At 37.5% G+C, this 18534-nt stretch overlaps 2 protein-coding genes across 2 annotated transcripts; one reads left to right on the top strand and one right to left on the bottom strand.

Moving 5' to 3' along the window:
• The first annotated feature begins 361 nt into the window (after nucleotides 1-361).
• Nucleotides 362-11635, top strand: ints8 (integrator complex subunit 8). The gene is made up of 28 exons (XM_030147619.1): nucleotides 362-482; nucleotides 1568-1706; nucleotides 1992-2166; nucleotides 2520-2660; nucleotides 2897-2968; nucleotides 3115-3166; nucleotides 3268-3447; nucleotides 3539-3646; nucleotides 3782-3934; nucleotides 4503-4603; nucleotides 4743-4884; nucleotides 5059-5129; nucleotides 5571-5746; nucleotides 5847-5977; nucleotides 6147-6257; nucleotides 6397-6601; nucleotides 6752-6873; nucleotides 6982-7166; nucleotides 7260-7293; nucleotides 7378-7437; nucleotides 7579-7640; nucleotides 7726-7844; nucleotides 8583-8686; nucleotides 9068-9118; nucleotides 9324-9397; nucleotides 9483-9547; nucleotides 9645-9688; nucleotides 11433-11635. Exons 2-28 carry the CDS (start codon nucleotides 1574-1576, stop codon nucleotides 11547-11549), a joined length of 2988 nt encoding a protein of 995 aa, XP_030003479.1. The 5' UTR covers nucleotides 362-482; nucleotides 1568-1573; the 3' UTR covers nucleotides 11550-11635.
• A 202-nt stretch (nucleotides 11636-11837) lies between these two features.
• Nucleotides 11838-17100, bottom strand: LOC115428523 (piggyBac transposable element-derived protein 4-like). Its single transcript, XM_030147620.1, has 3 exons — nucleotides 16897-17100; nucleotides 14458-15381; nucleotides 11838-14314 (listed from the first exon to the last, which is right to left on the bottom strand). Exons 1-3 carry the CDS (start codon nucleotides 17001-17003, stop codon nucleotides 13627-13629), a joined length of 1719 nt encoding a protein of 572 aa, XP_030003480.1. The 5' UTR covers nucleotides 17004-17100; the 3' UTR covers nucleotides 11838-13626.
• Between the last annotated feature and the right edge of the window lie 1434 nt (nucleotides 17101-18534).

Here is an 18534-nt window from a genome sequence, read left to right as displayed (position 1 = left end):
ATCTATCTATATATATATATATATATATATATATATATATATATATATATATATATGAAATCATTAAACATCCATATAGAGGTTTACATGTTTAACATTTTCATTTATTTCAAGTATAATCTTTTAATTTTACCCACATTGAACACCAATTCTGTATTTTTTAGTCATTGTAGATGAGTTCAAGAGTTTTTTTGTTTTTTTTTCTTTTAATCAAATTTGTATATTTTAAGTTTTGATCTATTTGCCGCTCTCTCATACGTCCACGCATTAACCACTTTGTGCAACAAGAGTATAAAAATGCGCAAATGTTACGCATCCTGTGTCTTCGTTGCGATTGAAGCGGAAGCGGAATTACGGAGGAGCCGATGTCGAGTCACAGAATGAAATATGTGAGACTTAAGCACTCTGTGTAGCTGTCCCTGTTATTTCATATTTTCTTGCATTTAGCCTGTCTCTGTCTGGTTGTTCTTTTCTGCCTAAAGGTAAGATAATTCGTCCGTTAGTGTGAGACTGTAACGCTCAGACAGTTGGCAAGAAAATTAGCAAAACATCGTTAGTATCAGACACAACAGTGAATGGTACAAAGGGTGCGTTTGATTTAGCACTGAAGGCAGCCCGTGTGAGTGCGGTTCACTCATTTCTGCTGAAGACGTTTGAAACCCCGCTCATGTGGGACAGCGTGTACAACAAATTCAACCTCCACTAAGTCCTCTTGGAAAAACAAACTGTCAATGATAAATAGAAAATAAGATGATTTTTGTAAATAGTATCGTTAGGTTAATATTTGTTTACGTTGGGTGTTTAATACACAACACATATCTATTAGTTATATAAAAAAAAACTACATAACTAAAACACAAACTGTGCCTTTTTTATTGTATGATATTTGCAACAATACACGTCACCAAGGTACCATTATTTCACCATTAATGCAGACATTTATTTACATTTATATACAACATTTATTTTGAAGCACTATGACTGCCACAATTTACCTTGAAGGTAAATCTCTAGGTTTTAACCATAGATATGTCACTGGCCATCCAAAAATTGTCGAATTGTATGAATAATGTAGTAAAAATATTACATTTCTATTAATATCGGTGGAGTTTCAGTGAAGCAGATGAAAAACAGATTGAGCAAAGTTAAAGAAAAGTTTGATAGTGTACTAAAAATGTTATACTAAATCATACACCTCAGTGGCTTGTTTTAAAAATGTACATGAAATAAAAGACTGTATTCATAAAAATTAGGTGGAATTATGATGCATGTTTTATTAAAAAAAAAAAAAAAAAGTTTTAAGCCTAAAATCCAGATTTAATCATATTTTTAAAGATTAGTAATTAACTAAAAACAAAAATCATTAACTTTTATAATTTTGTTTAGTTATAACACATCATACTCTTTAAACACTCCTTTGACCATTGATCTTTTACATAATTTAATGTGTAATACTTATTCTTACAATGCACAGATGGAAGCGATAGTATTCTTCATTTAGTGTCTTGCTTCTGAACACTATTATTTCTAAAAAAAAAAAAAAAACTACTTCTACATCCTTCACCAGGGGAGGATGAGTGTGGAGGCAGCCGACCGGGTAGCTGCAGTGGTTAGCAGCTGGCCTGGTACACCTCTGCAGACATCCTGGTTTGAGTTTCTCCTGGATGGCAGCCTGTTGGAGAAACACCTACAAAAGTCTAATCCTGGTCGGTATATCTGCATTAACATCCCTGTAGTTGCATGCTGATGTTAACGTATTTAGTTTGTTTTGTTTTGTCATAAGGTCATTTATTCTCCATTGTGTCCCGTTCCAAATTAAGTTTATTTACTAAGTAAAATGTTTAAGATATAAATTGTAGCTGTAATTATTCTTGTCTCCAGGGTCATAAGTATTTCTTTAAATGATCAAAGGTTGGATGTTTTTAATGGATCCTAAGGGAAACGTAAGTTGTTCATGCTGTTGTGTATATACTATATTTTGTTCTCCATAGATCCCACACCAGTGCAGCTGATAATCCAGTTCCTGGAGCAGGCGTCGAAGCCTTCAGTGAATGAACAGAATCAAGTGCAGCCTCCAGCAGACAATCGCAGGAACCGTACTCTGAAGCTGCTGGCATTGAAAGTAGCTGCTCATATGAAATGGGACCTGGATGTACTCGAGAAAGGGTTGGCATGTGTTAAAATTTTACCAAGAGTGTGTATAATGTGTGTCTGTGTCATAATTTCTCATAATATCTCACTTACATTGAGATTTATGACTTCCTGTAATGTTAACTTTTAATTTATGTAAATGTATGCAGTAAAAAAATCTGAAGTTCCCAAGCATGTCATAGTTCTTACCCTGTCTTCATTATATATATATATATATATATATATATATATATATATATATATATATATATATATATATATATATATATATATATATATATATGTATATATATATATATATATGTATGTATGTATATGTATATAAATCGATAATTAATGTTGTAATGATCTGCCTCTTTCTCTGTCAGATTGACTATTCCAGTGTTGAACATGTTACTGAACGAGCTCCTGTGTGTGAGTAAAGTGCCTCCAGGAGTGAAACATGTGGACCTGGATCTATCCACGCTGCCTCCCACCACTGCAATGGGTGTCATCATTTACAACCGCTGGTGAGTGAAGACTACAAAACACACAAACGTCACATCAGCTGAGTAAAGTCTTTAAAGCATCATAACTAAAGGCAATAATAATACATTTAGTGCTTCTTCTCTACAATGGACACGATATGTTGGAAATGGATTGGTTCACATACATAGAAACTTCATTCATATTAGAGAGATTTGTTAATGAAAGAAGGAAAAACTCAAACACAAAAAATAACTAAGCATGTTCACTGTGTTTAAAGGGCCATCAGAACCATTGTCCTCAGCAGCTTTCCAGAGAAACAGACCAAACCAGGACCTCATCAGATGAACATGTGAGTTCTGCATGCAACCTCCATTAAAAGACTGACTTCATGATAACCTGCTTGTACTTCTAATTCACATAAGCATGTCCAAATAAAGTTTAAGTGCATGGTTTAATGGTAATACAGACATCAATGATTTTTTTTTCCTCTTTTAGGTTGAGTATTGTGCAGCAGGAGAAGGAAATGACTGAAAACATCCTTACTGTGGTGAGTTTAATTGCTTTTTATGGAAAGAGTTTTTTTCCTCTATGCTGATAAACTGAGATTATAAACTGCTGTGTATCTTTCTCTTATCCTTCTTCTCTCAGCTTAAAGAGCAGGCAGCAGATTCCATCAGTGTCCTGGAAGGAGCTCTGCAGCTGAAGAAAGATTTCTACGTTCACACTTTGAGGACTTTGGATTTACTGGCTGCTGATGCTGCAGCCAATGGAGAGACAGAGTCGTCCACCGCAGGACTTTGCATCAGCGCTGACGAGCTGCACTGTCAGGTTGGGGGATGTTTACATCTGTGGTCCACAATCTTTTTAGTAGTAAAATTCACTTTCAAATGACTCTTTATTCTAAAATTGTGTTTTACAGGTACATTATGATTTAGGAGGTATTTTCTTCCAGCAAGGCTGCACAGACCAGCCTGCTCATGAGAAAGCCAGAGATCACTTCAGACAGACGAAGGAGCTGCTAAAGAAGGTAGTTTTTGTGATTTATGGTGGACTTTAAGACTTCACTTGTCGTTATCTCATGAATACACAGAGATTATTTTAGGTGAAGCTTTCAGCCACAAAGAAAGTTTATGGATCTTTGTTTTTGCTGAATGTTTGTCAGCTGGATTCGACTATCCATGTTCACCTGGATGAGAAGCGTCTGGCTGGTTACTGGAACGCCTGCAAAGCTTTGACTGGAGACTGTGACCCCTCTGACTCCCAGACGTTACCCTACGACCAGATCAACAGCCTGATCAGGGCGTGCAACTACCAGGTAAGAGAATGAGAAAAACTCATTAAACTTTCATTCTTTCAGTAAATCTGAACCATTATGTCCTAGAGAGGGTCGTGGGGGTGCTGGAGCCCATCTTAGCTACCTATGGGGGAAGGTTGGGTACACCCTGGACTTGTCACCAGTTCATCGCAGGGCTGACATATAGACATGAATCACACACACATTTTCGCTATGGGTAATTTAGCTTAACCAACTGACATATTGACAAACTGGAGGGCCCAGAGAGAACCCACGCAGACACAGGGAGAACATGCAAACTCCACAGAGAAAGGTCCTCCCAGGGAATCGAACCCAGGACCTTCTTGCTGCCTAAACCCTATTGAATACATAATGATTCACGTGGAAGTTTAGAGTGGGGGGGGGACTGTTTCCAGATTTCAGCTTGTCAGATACAAATATATGACATAGAAAGCAAGTGGCAAATTAATCAAAATAATACGAGGTTATTAGATGAGAATAGAGGTTAATGATTCAGTAAATGTGTTACAGGATGTACATAATCTGTCATTTAAAATCTGATGTACATATGCATCATTTTCTCTTCTAGGCTGTGATTGAAGCCTTCATTAAAGATAATGTGTCTCGCAGTCTGCCAAACCACTTTAGACGTTCTGTTCTCAGGGAGTTCCTCTACAAAGTCCAACAAGGGTGAGACCACAACTCCACCAAAATCAAAACTCTAATTTAACAAGCATACTGAGAACTGATGTAATAAGTGGGATAATGCATTCTTTCTTCTGTTCATCACTGCTCCTCACTGTCTTCCACAAACTCTTTATCTGTGCAGGGAATCAGGCCTGGATGAGGTCTGCCATAAGATTTGTGTTTGCAACGCCATTCGAGATGCTCTGGAAGGAGAAATCCTCAGTGTGCGTTTCCAGCAGCTGCTGCTGAAACCCAGTAAACGCATAGTGGATTTCATTTTAGAGGTACTCACTTTGTCACATAATTTTAATAAGATTAGTTTTATGAGGTTTTGCATGTTTTTTTTTTTAAATGTCAAGTTCCATGAGGTTTGGGGAGTATGATATGAGGGTGATCTCATAATATTAAATTACAAGTATTCCTATGCATTTAAAAGCTATTGTTTTTTTGACCTGCAGGTCTGCACACGATCACTGGAAAAAGACTGTCCTCCAGAGACATCCAGAAGAAACATGGCCAATTTCATGAAGTATGTGGCATGTAGTAGAGTTATTTTATTCACAAATAACCAATACAAACTTACTCTGCTGATTGTTGTGCCATAGTATCTTCATATTCTACTTGGACTTTTCATTGATCCATGTTAAAATGACATAAAATCACTAACATCCACTAATGTTTTTGTGTCACTTGCAAAAGTGTAAACATTTGCGATGTTTACATTAATGCAACTTCATACTTCTACTTCACTACAACTCAGAGGCAGATATCCTATATTTGTCTGACAGCTTAGTTACTTCTCACATTACAGGTGTTTATCATTTTCTACTTACGATTGTCAAGAACTTGCAGAACTCTTTCTTGTTGTGGAATATTTTCAGTGTAAGATTAGTGCTTTTACTTAAAGGGTGAAAATTCATCCTCCATCATTCAGTATAAATTTATCCTCTAAACACTTTTTTTCCTGCAGGACTCTGTGTGAGAGCTTAGAGGAGCTGTCTCTGGTCTTCATGGTGTCATCTCATAAACTCTTCATGGAGCTCCTGAAGGAGGAGGAGAGGAAGGTTCTGGTGGAGCAGATGAGGAAGAGATCAGCCACAATCAACCTCAGCGCCAAACCTCTGCCATCCTTCTATGACATTCCAGGTTCAGCTCTGCATTTCTTTTGTAAATGACATTCAAACTTGTCCTGTTTAGGGCTCAGTGTTGTTAGTGTCAGTCTTCTTAAGCTTGTGTTCCTCCACAGCTTCAGCTAGTGTGAACATTGGACAGCTGGAGCAGCAGCTCATCCTCTCACTGGAGCCACGCAGGATCAGGCAGATCCTCATTGAGCTCCACGGCATGGCTGAAAGGCCCTTCTGGAGGGTCAACAGCAAGGTCAGATGCCAAAAAAATAACCTTAAAAAATTCATTTCCTAGAGGGGTAACATGTAATTTTGTTTTTAGTACTATGCAATAATTTAGGATAATAGGAATTTAGATGTAGATATTTATTATTAAACATACAAGAAAAGGGACCGTAATGAAATCCTGTGTGTTTGTGCAGTGGGAGGTTCCTTCTGATTACATCAACGTGATCCTCAGTATTAAAGACAACCTGACCAAGGACCTGGTCTATATCCTCATGGCCAAAGGTCTCCACTGCATATCAATAAAGGTGACGGGACATTTTTAGTCCTAACTCATGTAAACATACATTTAAATGCAACTACAAAGCATTTCAGCTGACTAATCACATAACGGTGTTAAGCCGAGTGCAACATGTTCAATAATTTGATGATTTTCTGTTGTCTCAGGACTTTGGTCATGCGCGGCAGCTCTTCTCCGCCTGTTTGGAGCTTGTTACTGAGTTTTCACCTAAGTTGAGGCAGGTGATGCTGAATGAGATGCTGCTGCTCGAGGTCAGGGCTCATGAAACTATGGCAGCTGAGGGCAGCAAAGAAAGACCACCCCCTGACCTGGTCAGCAGGGTCCGAGGTTACCTGGAGATGAGAATTCATGGTCAGTGTGTACAAAGTCATTATTTGGTCTGCACCAAACTGTATAAGAACATATCTAACTTTGAACTGTACATGATATATGGCAGATATTCTGTTTTTAATTGTGGATCAGCAGTCTTAAAAGGGGACTCTGTGGTTTGTATTCCTCCAGATCTGCCTCTGCGTCAGGTGGTTGGTGAGGAATGCGTCGCCTTCATGTTGAACTGGAGAGAGAATGACTACCTGACTCTGCAGGTGCCGCCATCTTTGGTCATGAACAACCCGTACATCAAGGTAAAATCTATAAAAAAAAAAAAAACAGAAATAGGCTTAGACACTGTATATACAGGATCTGAACACTACATTGATCAAGTGTAAACATGCGTCTTGTGTTTCCGTCAGCTCGGTCAGCTTCTGGCTTCCACATGCAAAGAGCTCCCAGGTCCTAAAGAGAGCAGACGCACGGCCAAAGAGCTGTGGGACGTGGTGGTTCAGATCTGCAGTGTGTCCATTCAGCACAAGAGGAACAACGATGGCCGAGTGGGCCTCATTAAACAGAGGGAGTCCTCCATGGGCATCCTGCACAGGTATCTGCTACAACTCTTATACAGAACACAAAACTACTTTTACATGTCTTAAACAATATTAATATGCTGTTTATTTTATTCTGTCCTGCTTAGGAGCAAATTTATCACTTTCATCAAGAAACTTAGAGTAAGTATAGACTAAAAACAAACAAGGCTGTAGAAATAGGAGTAAATTTTTCAAATAAGATGTTATGGTTTTATTTTGCAACAGGAGCCACTGGTGCTGACAACACTCATCTCCCTTTTTGTGAGACTCCACAGTATTGTCCGGGTATGTCCCACATGTAAAGGGTTATATACTGAATTTTTTTTTTTTTTTTTGACCTCATAACACACTGTAGGTTGTGTGATAGTTGAACTGTCTGTGTTAAATTGACCTGCTGACTGATCCAAATGTTTACTTTTTGTGCAGGATGATATTGTAAATGAGGTGACAGCAGAACACCTCTCCATCTGGCCATCTTCTCTGCCAAAGTAAGAATAAATATAGTAAAAACAACTACGGTTTCCTACACATTAAATCAGTCTTTTAGCATTAATGTCATCATGTGTTGATCAGTATACAGGCAGTGGATGTTGAAGCTGTGGCTGTGACGGTTAAAGAGCTGGTATCCTACGCCCTCACCCTGAACCCCAATAATCAGTCCTGGCTCATCACACAGGCCGACATTTACTTTGGTAAGAAAACTATGCATACTTCAGAGGTTCAAGTAGCTATGAATGTTCTGTTAAGGGCAGAGCTGCTAAACCACCTCCATGAACTTAGCAACAGGGTCAAACATACGACCCACGGGCCAAAACAGGCCCTCCAAAGAGGTTGTAAATGTAAACGTTTTTATACTGTAATTTTACATTCTTGCACTGAAAGACAAATCTGGAGCTGTCATCATTTATAAGTTATTATTTTGCCATTTGTGGTCAAATTGGGCTGTATGTTGCCCCTGAATTTGACATCCTTGACTAAGGACAGTGACAGAATTTCAAGTTTTAGGTCAATGGTTACATTTTGATCAGTGTTTGGAAGATTAATCTTTACTTCTACATGTATTTAATCATGATTTTACATGATTGAAGTACAGTTAAATTACTTGTAGGGTGTTTAAAGTACAGTAACTTCTTCCTTTTCATTACTTTTCTAACTTTCTTCCATCTTGTGCCACTCTAATTAAAATTATATTTTTAACAGAGGAACTAATGAGGTGTAACTAAAAAAGCTTTTAGGTATTGTGAACATTCCTGCTGTTATTGGAACACCGTCAGCATTACAAATGGGAGACAAAAACACAAATGTCAACATATTTTATGGTTCCTTTCATCTGATACAAATAAAGGATGTATTTTTTTTTTTAGTAGAGAATTCCCATTTTTTATTACCATTACATCACTGCCTTTTTTCGTTATTTTTCTTGTCTGTAGTCACAAACCAGTACTCTGCTGCCCTGAACCTGTACCTTCAGGCTGGAGCTGTGTGCTCCGACTTCTTCACCAAAGCTGTACCACCTGACGTCTACACAGACCAGGTACATCACACAAATGAAAAGCTTTACAGATGAAACAAAAACGTCACATTCTCAGTTCAGATAATGTATAGTAAGAAAATGTCAATTATACAGGGTTTTATAACATTTTCTGAATTACAACCTATGTGCATTGTGGACTTCAACTGAATTTAATATACATCACTGATGAATGAATAATTATTTTTACTGCAAATATGCTGGCTCTTGCTTCTCCCTTTTTTGTTCAGTAAGTTTTGGACTGTTGTAAATGTAAAAATTACTTATGCTGCTGAGAAACTATGAAAAGTTTTGGACTATATAATCAGTTGAGAAAAATAAATGAATTGTGAAAACATCCCTTAACTTACTTTCCTACAGTGAATAAGTTATTTTTATTTGCAGGTGCTGAAGAGGATGATCAAGTGCTGTTCGATGATGAACTGTCACACACAGGTCAGAGGTTAAACCAGACATTTCACTGATTTCAATGAACCCGATTCGAATAATAGCTGTACCTGCTGAATGGAGACCTGTCACATTTTATAGTTCAACACTAGTGAGGATTAAACAGAGGATATCTTTCCGTACCTTGTCTGTTTTATAGATTTATCATATTAGTGGTTTTTTTTAAGTTAAAAGCCTATTTTATCTTTTATAGGTTGCCGTTCTCTGCCAGTTTTTGAGAGAAGTCGACTATATGACTGCGTTTAAAGCTCTTCAGGAACAGAACAGGTACTTTACAACATAAAAGAGTCTAATACCTACAACCATCAGAACTGACGTACGACACATTAAATTTGTCCTTTTATTACTACAGTCACGATGCCATGGACTCTTTCTACGATTACATCTGGGATGTCACCATTCTGGAATATCTGACCCGTATCCTTTAAGATCATTGATTAGAGGGAAAACAAAGACCTGTGAGGATTGGGTTTTCTATCACTGTTACTGTAACAGTCTTTGACTCATTGTTCAGATATTCACCACAAACGGGGCGAGACTGAGAAGAGACAAATAGCTGTGAGTAATTCAAACAGTAAAAAGTGCTTTGACAGGTTTTCTAGCGCTTCTGTTAGTCTTTAAAAAGTGAATTTCAGGCCTTAAAATGTCTCATATGATTTGTTTTTAAATGATTTTTGAAGTTTATAAATTTCGACTGACGTAACACTTACCCTTTTTAAATGTGTCAATAGAAAAATGTATATTGATTTGCAACAAAACACCAACATTCAACAAATATCCACTAATGCAAACTGTGCACCTCACATTGCGGCTAACATGGTGTCTGTTCACATCAAAAGCTCCTTATAGACGTAATAGAGTTCAAGTGTTTTGTCAGAGTTAGTTTCAACTATTACAAGTTCATTAAAATCTAGGTTGAGAACAGTACATCCAGTATGATGGTTATTGTTAATTATTGCAGATTCCATTTGATGCTTCTTGTCAAGTCTGTTCTAATTTTTGGCGATGTTCTCTACTTGAAAGAACTTTTCTTTACTTGATGTTTTCCCTGAACTTCAAAGAACCAGTCATTCAATAGTCCTTTTGCTTGTTATTGAAGTAGCAGGTAGATTTAACATATTTTTCAATTATGTTTGGTGTCTCTAGTATGTTTAGGTGAAAAACCTCAAAAAACAAATACAGAGATAATTAGTCAAACATTTCTTCAGCACTTCGACCTTTTACAAAAGTTATGTTTTTAAAAACAAACTTTTTCTTAGAAATTAATTTAAAACAACCAATTACATCCAATATAGTATTTATCTTGTCAGTTTTAACCAACCGGATATTTTTGAAACAGATTTAACAATTTTAACATTTTTTAAACAAAAATCCCATTTTAAATAATAAATGCTTAACTTGTTAATACATTTTAAACCAAGGTGTTTTTAAACAATATACAGAACTTCAATTTAATCAAATGCTTTTAACCATTTCATCTTTCCTTATTTATATTTTAATTAATTTATATTTCATAATTTGTTTTAACCAGTTAACTTAGTGTTTGAAAAATACATTTTTAGTAAATCTTCAAATTAAATACATCCATCAAAATGAATGAATAATTATTATAGTACTTAAAAGGCTAGTAAACAATAAACAACTTTGCAATTCATGCACAAACAGAAAGCACATTAAACTTAATGTTCATTAAAGTCCAAATATCCCAAGTGCTCTTGAAAACTGCAAGTGAACAAAGGAGGTTTCAGACAGATGCAGTTATTTTGCTAGGTGCTTACCAGCTGTCCATCCGAAGTTGTAAAGAGGGACGCCACAGTTCAGTCACAAATCTTGAGGAAAACTTATTTACTGAAGCTGCAATGTGAACACTGCCATTGTTTCTCCACATTGACTGCAAACTGCTCTGCTTAGACTGAGTCGGACAGGATGCTCATCAGGAGATTGGTTTCACCTGTGCACTCCACCTGGTCTGTCCCCTCATTAGTGGGGGGGGCAGCTCACATGCAGTTTAACGGAACACTTCTAGTCAGAATGTCTGTGGGGTTTGGACTAACAGTTGAAAAAGTTATACATGCATCACTGGTACAGAACATTATTCTGACATGTTTTAACCCTGCCCTTTTTGCATAATTCTGTGTTTATTTTAAGTGGGTTTTTTTTTCCTGAAATTCTCCAATACACCAACACAAATTCCTCAGGTGAAAATATTTGGCATTAAAGTTGATTCTGAAGCGGTTGTTGATAAGGATCTGGCAAAATCTATTGAATACTCGTGTTTAATGTCTCATTTCTGGCCTTTCAGGTTAAAGCGATCGGTCAGACAGAGCTGAACACCAGTAACCCTGAGGAGGTGCTACAACTGGCTGCACAGAAGAGGAAAAAGAGATTCCTGCAGGCCATGGCCAAACTGTACTTCTAATAAATGAACCACTGTCAGACTGTAGTTTGTGGAAATGTACATTTTATTTTTTAGTTGAAAATAAACACTTTTATAAATACATGGAATCATTTGTACAATTGTAATCATTAAAAAAAAACTGTTCTATGGCCTGAGTGACATTAAGTGTATATCACTTATGGTCCAGTGTGAGTCTGATTGACAGGTGAGACTCACAGTTCCTGTCATGTTTTTCCCTCCTCCCTGGCCATTCAGTATTTGTAGGATTTTAACCCTGTCCACTCTGTCATCCTGTTACTCTGTGCAGGATTTTTTTAATGGAGACAAACTGGCTCACCTCCACTGTTTGGTATGAGACTAAAAAGAAAACGCCATAAAACGACAAACAATCTGAACATAGAATTTATCTTAATCTTTCAGGTTCACTGCCTCTGTATTCAGTATAGATTAAAACTCTTTAAAATATTACACGTGTATGAATTAAAGAGTTAAACAGTTTCTACAGTGAGTCAAACACTTAAATTATGACAAAATACTCATAATCTGTGTGTCTTCTGGGTGAATCCTGACACAGCTGAGTGTTTCTGAAGTCGTTGCAGGTCATTGGGGCGACCTGCCCGTTTCTGACCTCAAAGATGGAGGTAAGACTGAAGAATGAGGCGTCATATTTCTTTCAGGGATCAAGAGTTTTGTGACAGGCGTGTTAATAGCAATTGAATGATTGTACTTGCTATATGAAGAAAAATACATTCATTACACTGGTAGAAATTCAAGAAAAACTAACCAATTAGTTATTGATCATAATGTGATGAACACACCTATATAAACTGGTGAACGGTAAAGGTTTTGTGTATGTGTTCAGGTCTGTCAGGAGTCACTGAGGCTCATCTAAACTGGGTGACTCCATTTGCAAAGGCTGCATGCTTTTGAGGAACCAAAACTCCCAACTTTGTCAGGATCCACCCACCAGACAGACACAACCAAGTAGTTTAGAGTAGTTGGGGTGTTAACATCCACACTTTTAAACTCAAGGGCCAGTTAAATTGTCCATGTGAGTGGAGACTGTGTTTATTCACAAAATTCTCAATAAGGGATTTAACCAGGAGGGCGCTGACAGCTGTTCAGTCTTTGCAGACCCACGGTGTAGGAGTGCAAATAGTCATGTAGAGTACAGTTTTCAAACTATTTAACCTGATGGGGGGTCACAGAGTAGAGGAATATTTCTCAGTGGCAAAGCAGACTTAACACTAGTTATATTCCACTACTGTTTCAAAAAAGGAGAAACTATTGTCCACAGGAGACCAGTATCTGAGACTCCACTCACCCAACATGCTCTTCATACTGGTGTCATCTGATGGGAACAACAGCCTCAGGGATAGTTCATCCTCAGGCCATGAAACCAGTGGCACCAGCAGAGCATAATGAGGGGGTGAGAAAGGACCAGCTATCTCAAAAAAGGGGAAAAAAATCCTCAGCTTCCTTTCTCAAACCAGAACACACAGGTAACCAAATGGAGATATTAGGCGTTTCTCAATATCAAGTTCACTGAGTTCAGTCTTGGTATGAATGGTCTAAGAGAATGGACTTAGAATGCAAGTCTCAAGTTGACAGTAGCACATCAGGGAAGCAGCGAGCTATTCAAGATATTTGACAGCCAAGTCTACATGAGTCACCGACAAGCGCATTCCCTTTAAATCCTAAGTCTAAAATAGTACACCTGGACTTTTTTTTTTCTTACTTTGACAATAAAAAGATTAGAAAATATGCTGTAAGTCCTTTTGCCCATTTTTTCAGAACACTTGGACCTTTCAAAATCTAGCAGTGACTTACAATTTACTGCATGTTATAATACTGAAATAACAGCTTAAAATGAAAGAAAACCACAAAAATGAAATTGGATTTGAGTTTTAGTAGATAAAAAACACCAAAATTAAACATGAATAACAGATTTTGAATGTTAAATGTGAACTTTGAAAAGTATAAAAACAATGTACATAAAAAAAAAATTGTGAATCTTTGTCTCTTGTTGTGCACAAACAAGGCAAAAATGCAAACAATGTACAGGCGTTTTTTACCCCACAGGGCAACTGTCCTTCCTCTACTGCAGAGAGTGGCCTTGGTGGTGCTGCCAGAAACAGTTCCTGTCTGGCTGCAGACACAGGCCCACATCACAGGCCTCACACATCCATGCAGTGCTCCTATGGCAGAGTCTGCAGCGCCGTCGCCCCTGACCGGCTTTGTGAGCCTCAGTATGTTCGCTTCTGGTGGGGACAGGTAGGTGTTTCTGACCTGGGGGTATCTGAGGGACATTTTTCAACTTAACACCAAGGAGGTGTGCAGTGAGTTGCTCCTGGAATCGCTGACGGGTCATGGGGTTTTGTTGCATGCTGTCACAGCGATCTGTGTGGATGATGAAGGAGTTTGTCGCAGCGATGTCAACCAGATGCTGAAAAATAGTGACGGTCCATCTCATAGTTTTCCGGGGAACTGAATGTGTACCGATCATCTGGTCAGAGGTGTCCACTCCCCCCATGTACTTATTGTACTCTGTGACTGATGTTGGTCTGAGGAGGGAGATCTTTTGTTCTGCCCCGTCACCTGACACATAGTGGTCCACTATGTCCCCACTGAACACAGAGTGCACAGTTGAACACAATGAGACTTCTCTCACATCCATCCACTTGACGAACAGAAGCTCCCTGTCCCTGATCCACCGGATACTGCCTCGTGGGGATGTTTTGGTGAGGGCATTTTCTTGAGTGGTGGGGGTACCATCTCTTCCCTGCCTGTATGAGAAGAACATTACTTTCATTACTGTTATTTCGAAGTACTTGCATAAACTGAAACAAATTTTTTCTCTACATTTGACCCATCCCATCTATGATACATATCACTACTGTAGGAGCAGTGGGCAGCCACTGCACATTACCTGTATGTCCCACAAGCTCCGAATCCCTGCTGCCTCAGGTGTCGAAAGAGGATGGGATTGGTGAAGAAATTGTTTGTATAGATAATATATCCAGATCCCAGGGAGTCTTTGTCGACTAGTGTCGCTACAATGTCAAACGAGAGCCCTTTTCCTGAAGCTCTGTTGGGCTTGTAGAGTATGAAGTCAATGATGTAGCCATTGACGTCAGCCAGAACAAAAAACTTCAGCCCCCACTTTGTTGGCTTGCCCTTCAGATACTGTTTGATGCCGAACCTGGCCTTGGTCCTAACCATCCTCTCATCCACTGCAAGATGCTGTCTTGGATGATAGATGGATTTGCAGTTCATGCAAATCATTTCCATGAGCGGTCTGACCAAATGGAACTGGTCATAATCCTCTGAGCCCTTTTTCTTATCATTTTCTTCACATTCTTCTGGGTCACTCATTTGAAGATTAGATAAGATGGACATGAACCGGTTTCGGACCATGACGGTAGCAGGGAATGCCACATGGAAAATAGATTCTCGACGCCAAAAGTCACTCATCCTGGGGAGATCCAGCACCGACATGTACAGCAGCATGCCAACAAACTTCTGCATTTCACCTGGAGTCACTTCACTCCAGTCAAACTTCTTTCCCCTCTCCAGGTTTTTGGCTGCATTCTTGTTGGTGTTTTCACATAGGAGTTTGAAAACTGCAGCGCTGAAAAAGTGTGAAAAAATTTCACCTGGTGATGGGCTTCCCATGTTGAGTGGCGGCTGAACACCCGGGGCACGTTTGGGGTTGAATGTCAGTGATTGTGGGACTCCATCATCAGGCTCTGCCTCCGTCCTCCATCTCTGATGTGGAGAGCGGCTTCGGTCTCTGCCCACATCACCAGTCACATCACCATGGGTTCTCCCTCTATACCACTGAATGTGACCTCTGGCGGACACATGAATATAATAACATACAGAGAATAATGTGTTACACAAACAAGACTAGGTAACGTTGGATTATCGAAAAAAAAAAGTCATCGAACATGTACATATGTTCATCGGCTAAAATTTACTTAGGGGGTCAAATGAGTGGCCATTTTTGTTAAAAAAAAAAAAAAGTTGTAAGAAATGCATAGAACTGTGTTGAAATAATGCTAATACATTTGTGCACAGACTACTGATATTATTTGACAGTGGAAGCTATATTTTCAGAAATATTGGATTTTGAATAGCATGTGTATGTGAAAACTTTTGCTGGTGGACGGACGTGACATTACCCATGATGCTCTGGTCAGTACCAGTACTTTATTAGTAACAAACTTATATACTTACTATTGCTAATTCTCCTCTTATTCATAAATGTTAGTATTGTGGATCTAAAACAATAACAGCTGACACAAAAACACAAAATGTGGCAGTGGACGGATGTGACATGGTTGTTACAGATCCCATCATACTGATGCTCGGCAGTCATGTCACTGTTTCCACAAATGATCCCTGTGCAAAAACTAGGATCAGAATTATTTATTGTATAGTTTATCATCATACTAAAGAGTAAATAACAATATAGAATTGTTATTTCTTTATAAAAGTGCTTATTATTAGAAAACTGTTGATTTAAAAAGTGACGTGTGACATTCTTAATGTATGTATTGGTGTAACATAAGCAGGATGGATCAGCACCATACTCCATATTGAACCTGTAAAAATAAAACATGTGATATGTAGGATAGAATCGTGTAAGAAAAATTGGGGAATCTAAAAGAATAGAATATTTGTTTTTCAGGTAAATTCAGTTCAAATATAACTTGGCCATTTGTGACATGAAAATATAGCATTAATTGTGATGAAACTGGACATTTTTGAGCTGAAAACATAGTTCATATGACCATCAACATGTTGCAACAGAACTGAAATCCTGTAAATTTGCATAACTTGTATTTACCAACACAAAGTTCCTTTAAGGATTCACTTATATTGATATCTTATGCACAAAGACATAAATAAGACCTCTAAGCAAATTTTAGCCGATATTTTGTACAGCATCAAGCACACTTTTACACACAAAAAGTACAACATACACATATTCTACAGCCAGAGGCGAATTTACCTACAGGCACCCCATTTGAAAAAATAAAAACAAAAAAAGGGGCATTAAACATTAATAATATTAATTTTGCTCCGGCTTCCGGGAGGGCCACCTGGAGAACCCCCGGAGGCTCCGCCCCTGGAGCCCACCCCTCTCCTGGGGTGGGGGCTCACCTGTGTTCAGTCATGGAGGGGCTGTTGGGTTTCTGCCTGAACGGCACAGACTCTGTTCTCTTCTAAGAAAAAAACCTTCGCAACATAAGCATAGATTTCCACATAGAATAAAGTCAAAGGAGTAAACAGTGGGCAGATGACAGCAGAGCTCTGCCCTGGTGCACAGTCTGCTCTGGTGCATGAACTCAGCTCACTTTACCTTTCTGCATCAGACATTTCTTCACCACTCATTTCTTCAAATCCGTTCGTTTCATCCGTAAACTTTGAGGGTGGTCCTCTAACTCTGGATGACCGTCTAGCAGACATTTTCCAACATGAACTTCAGTCCTCTGTCTGTACTGGTGTTACCTGTGAGTCCAGAGCATGTGTCCAAAACAACCACAGCGGACTGGCGTGAAAACAACCAACTAGTTTCTTCATTTGCTTTTAATGGAGGTTGGCAGCTAACTGAAAGATGCATTTACCGCCACCTACTGGACTGGAGTGTGGACAGCAGATTAAAAAAAGAACATATATAACCAGCAGCTATAACATACTATGTTATGGAAGTAAATCTGTGTCATCAGATTTTGAATTATAAAAGACACTGAATTTCTAGCTCTGATTTTTTTGCACTGAAATTAAGCATCTGAATTTTTTAAATTCTAAATTTAAGAACATAGTTGAATTCAGAGACAAACAATTCAGATACTTAATTTCAGTGCAAAAAAAAAAAATTCAGATACTTAATTTCAGTGTAAAAAAAAACGTAGACACTTAATTTTAGTGCAAAAACAAAAAATTCAAATACTTAATTTCAATACAAAAAAAATTCAGATACTTAATTTCAATGCAAAAAAATTCAGGTATTTAATTTCAATGCAAAAAAAAATTCAGATACGTAATTTCAATGCAAAAAAAAAAAAAAATTCAGATACTTCTTTTCAGCGCAAAAAAAAAAATTTAGACACTTAATTTCAAAGCAAAAAAAAATTCAGATACTTAATTTCAATGCAAAAAAAATTCAGATATGTAATTTCAATGCAAAAAAAATTCAGATATGTAATTTCAATGCAAAAAAAATTCATACACTTAATTTCAATGCAAAAAAAAAAAAAAAAAAAAAAAAAAAATTCAGATACTTCATTTCAGTGCAAAAAAATGAAGATACTTCATTTCAGTGCAAAAAAAATTCAGTGCTACAAATTCAGTGTCTTTTATAGTTCAAAATCTGATGACACAGATTTACTTCCATACTATGTACACTATAGCATACTGAGGCTACCTATAATCTACCCATTAATCCTGCTGCATTTATAAAGGAAGTAATGATTTTCCACGGCTTTGGTGATGAGCACCTAGAACAGGGGTGTCAATCTCATTTTAGTTCAGGGGCCACATTCAGCCTAATATGATCTAAAGTGGGCTGGACCAGTAAAATAATATAAATAAGAGGATAAGAACTTATAAATAATGTCAACTCCAAAGTTTTTTTCTATGTTTTTGAGTGAAAAAAGTAAAATTTTGTTATGAAAATGTTTACATCTATGTACCATACTTGAACATAACATGAACAAATATCAACAACCTGAAAATTTGTAAGAAAAATACATGCAATTTTAACAATATTACACCTTAGTTTATCATTTATACATAATAACCTATAAATAATGACTGTAAGTTTTTGTCTTTGTTTGATTACAATAAAAACATTAAATTATGAGCATATTTACATTTACAAACTATCCAAATAAAAAAATGTAAAAAAAAAAAAAAAAAAGAAAGAAAAAAAGAAAGAAAGAAAGAATGAAGTGCAATTTTAACAATATTATGCCTTAGTTTATCATTTACACATGTG

Source organism: Sphaeramia orbicularis, chromosome 11 (genome assembly GCF_902148855.1).
Source record: "Sphaeramia orbicularis chromosome 11, fSphaOr1.1, whole genome shotgun sequence".
Classification (NCBI taxonomy): domain Eukaryota; kingdom Metazoa; phylum Chordata; class Actinopteri; order Kurtiformes; family Apogonidae; genus Sphaeramia; species Sphaeramia orbicularis.
This window is presented reverse-complemented; position numbering and strand designations above follow the sequence as displayed.

What these genes read in the sequence shown, in the direction of transcription:
- ints8 (XM_030147619.1), top strand. Translation starts at nt 1,574, where the DNA reads ATGAGTGTGGAGGCAGCCGACCGGGTAGCTGCAGTGGTTAGCAGCTGG. An exon ending in TGAACAACCCGTACATCAAG is followed by an intron (nt 6,874 to 6,981) that starts GTAAAATCTATA and finishes TGTTTCCGTCAG; the next exon opens with CTCGGTCAGCTTCTGGCTTC. An exon ending in GCTCTTCAGGAACAGAACAG is followed by an intron (nt 9,398 to 9,482) that starts GTACTTTACAAC and finishes TTATTACTACAG; the next exon opens with TCACGATGCCATGGACTCTT.
- LOC115428523 (XM_030147620.1), bottom strand. Translation starts at nt 17,003, where the DNA reads ATGTCTGCTAGACGGTCATCCAGAGTTAGAGGACCACCCTCAAAGTTT. An exon ending in GAAATGTCTGATGCAGAAAG is followed by an intron (nt 15,382 to 16,896) that starts GTAAAGTGAGCT and finishes TGTGTCCGCCAG; the next exon opens with AGGTCACATTCAGTGGTATA. An exon ending in GGAGCTTGTGGGACATACAG is followed by an intron (nt 14,315 to 14,457) that starts GTAATGTGCAGT and finishes CTTCTCATACAG; the next exon opens with GCAGGGAAGAGATGGTACCC.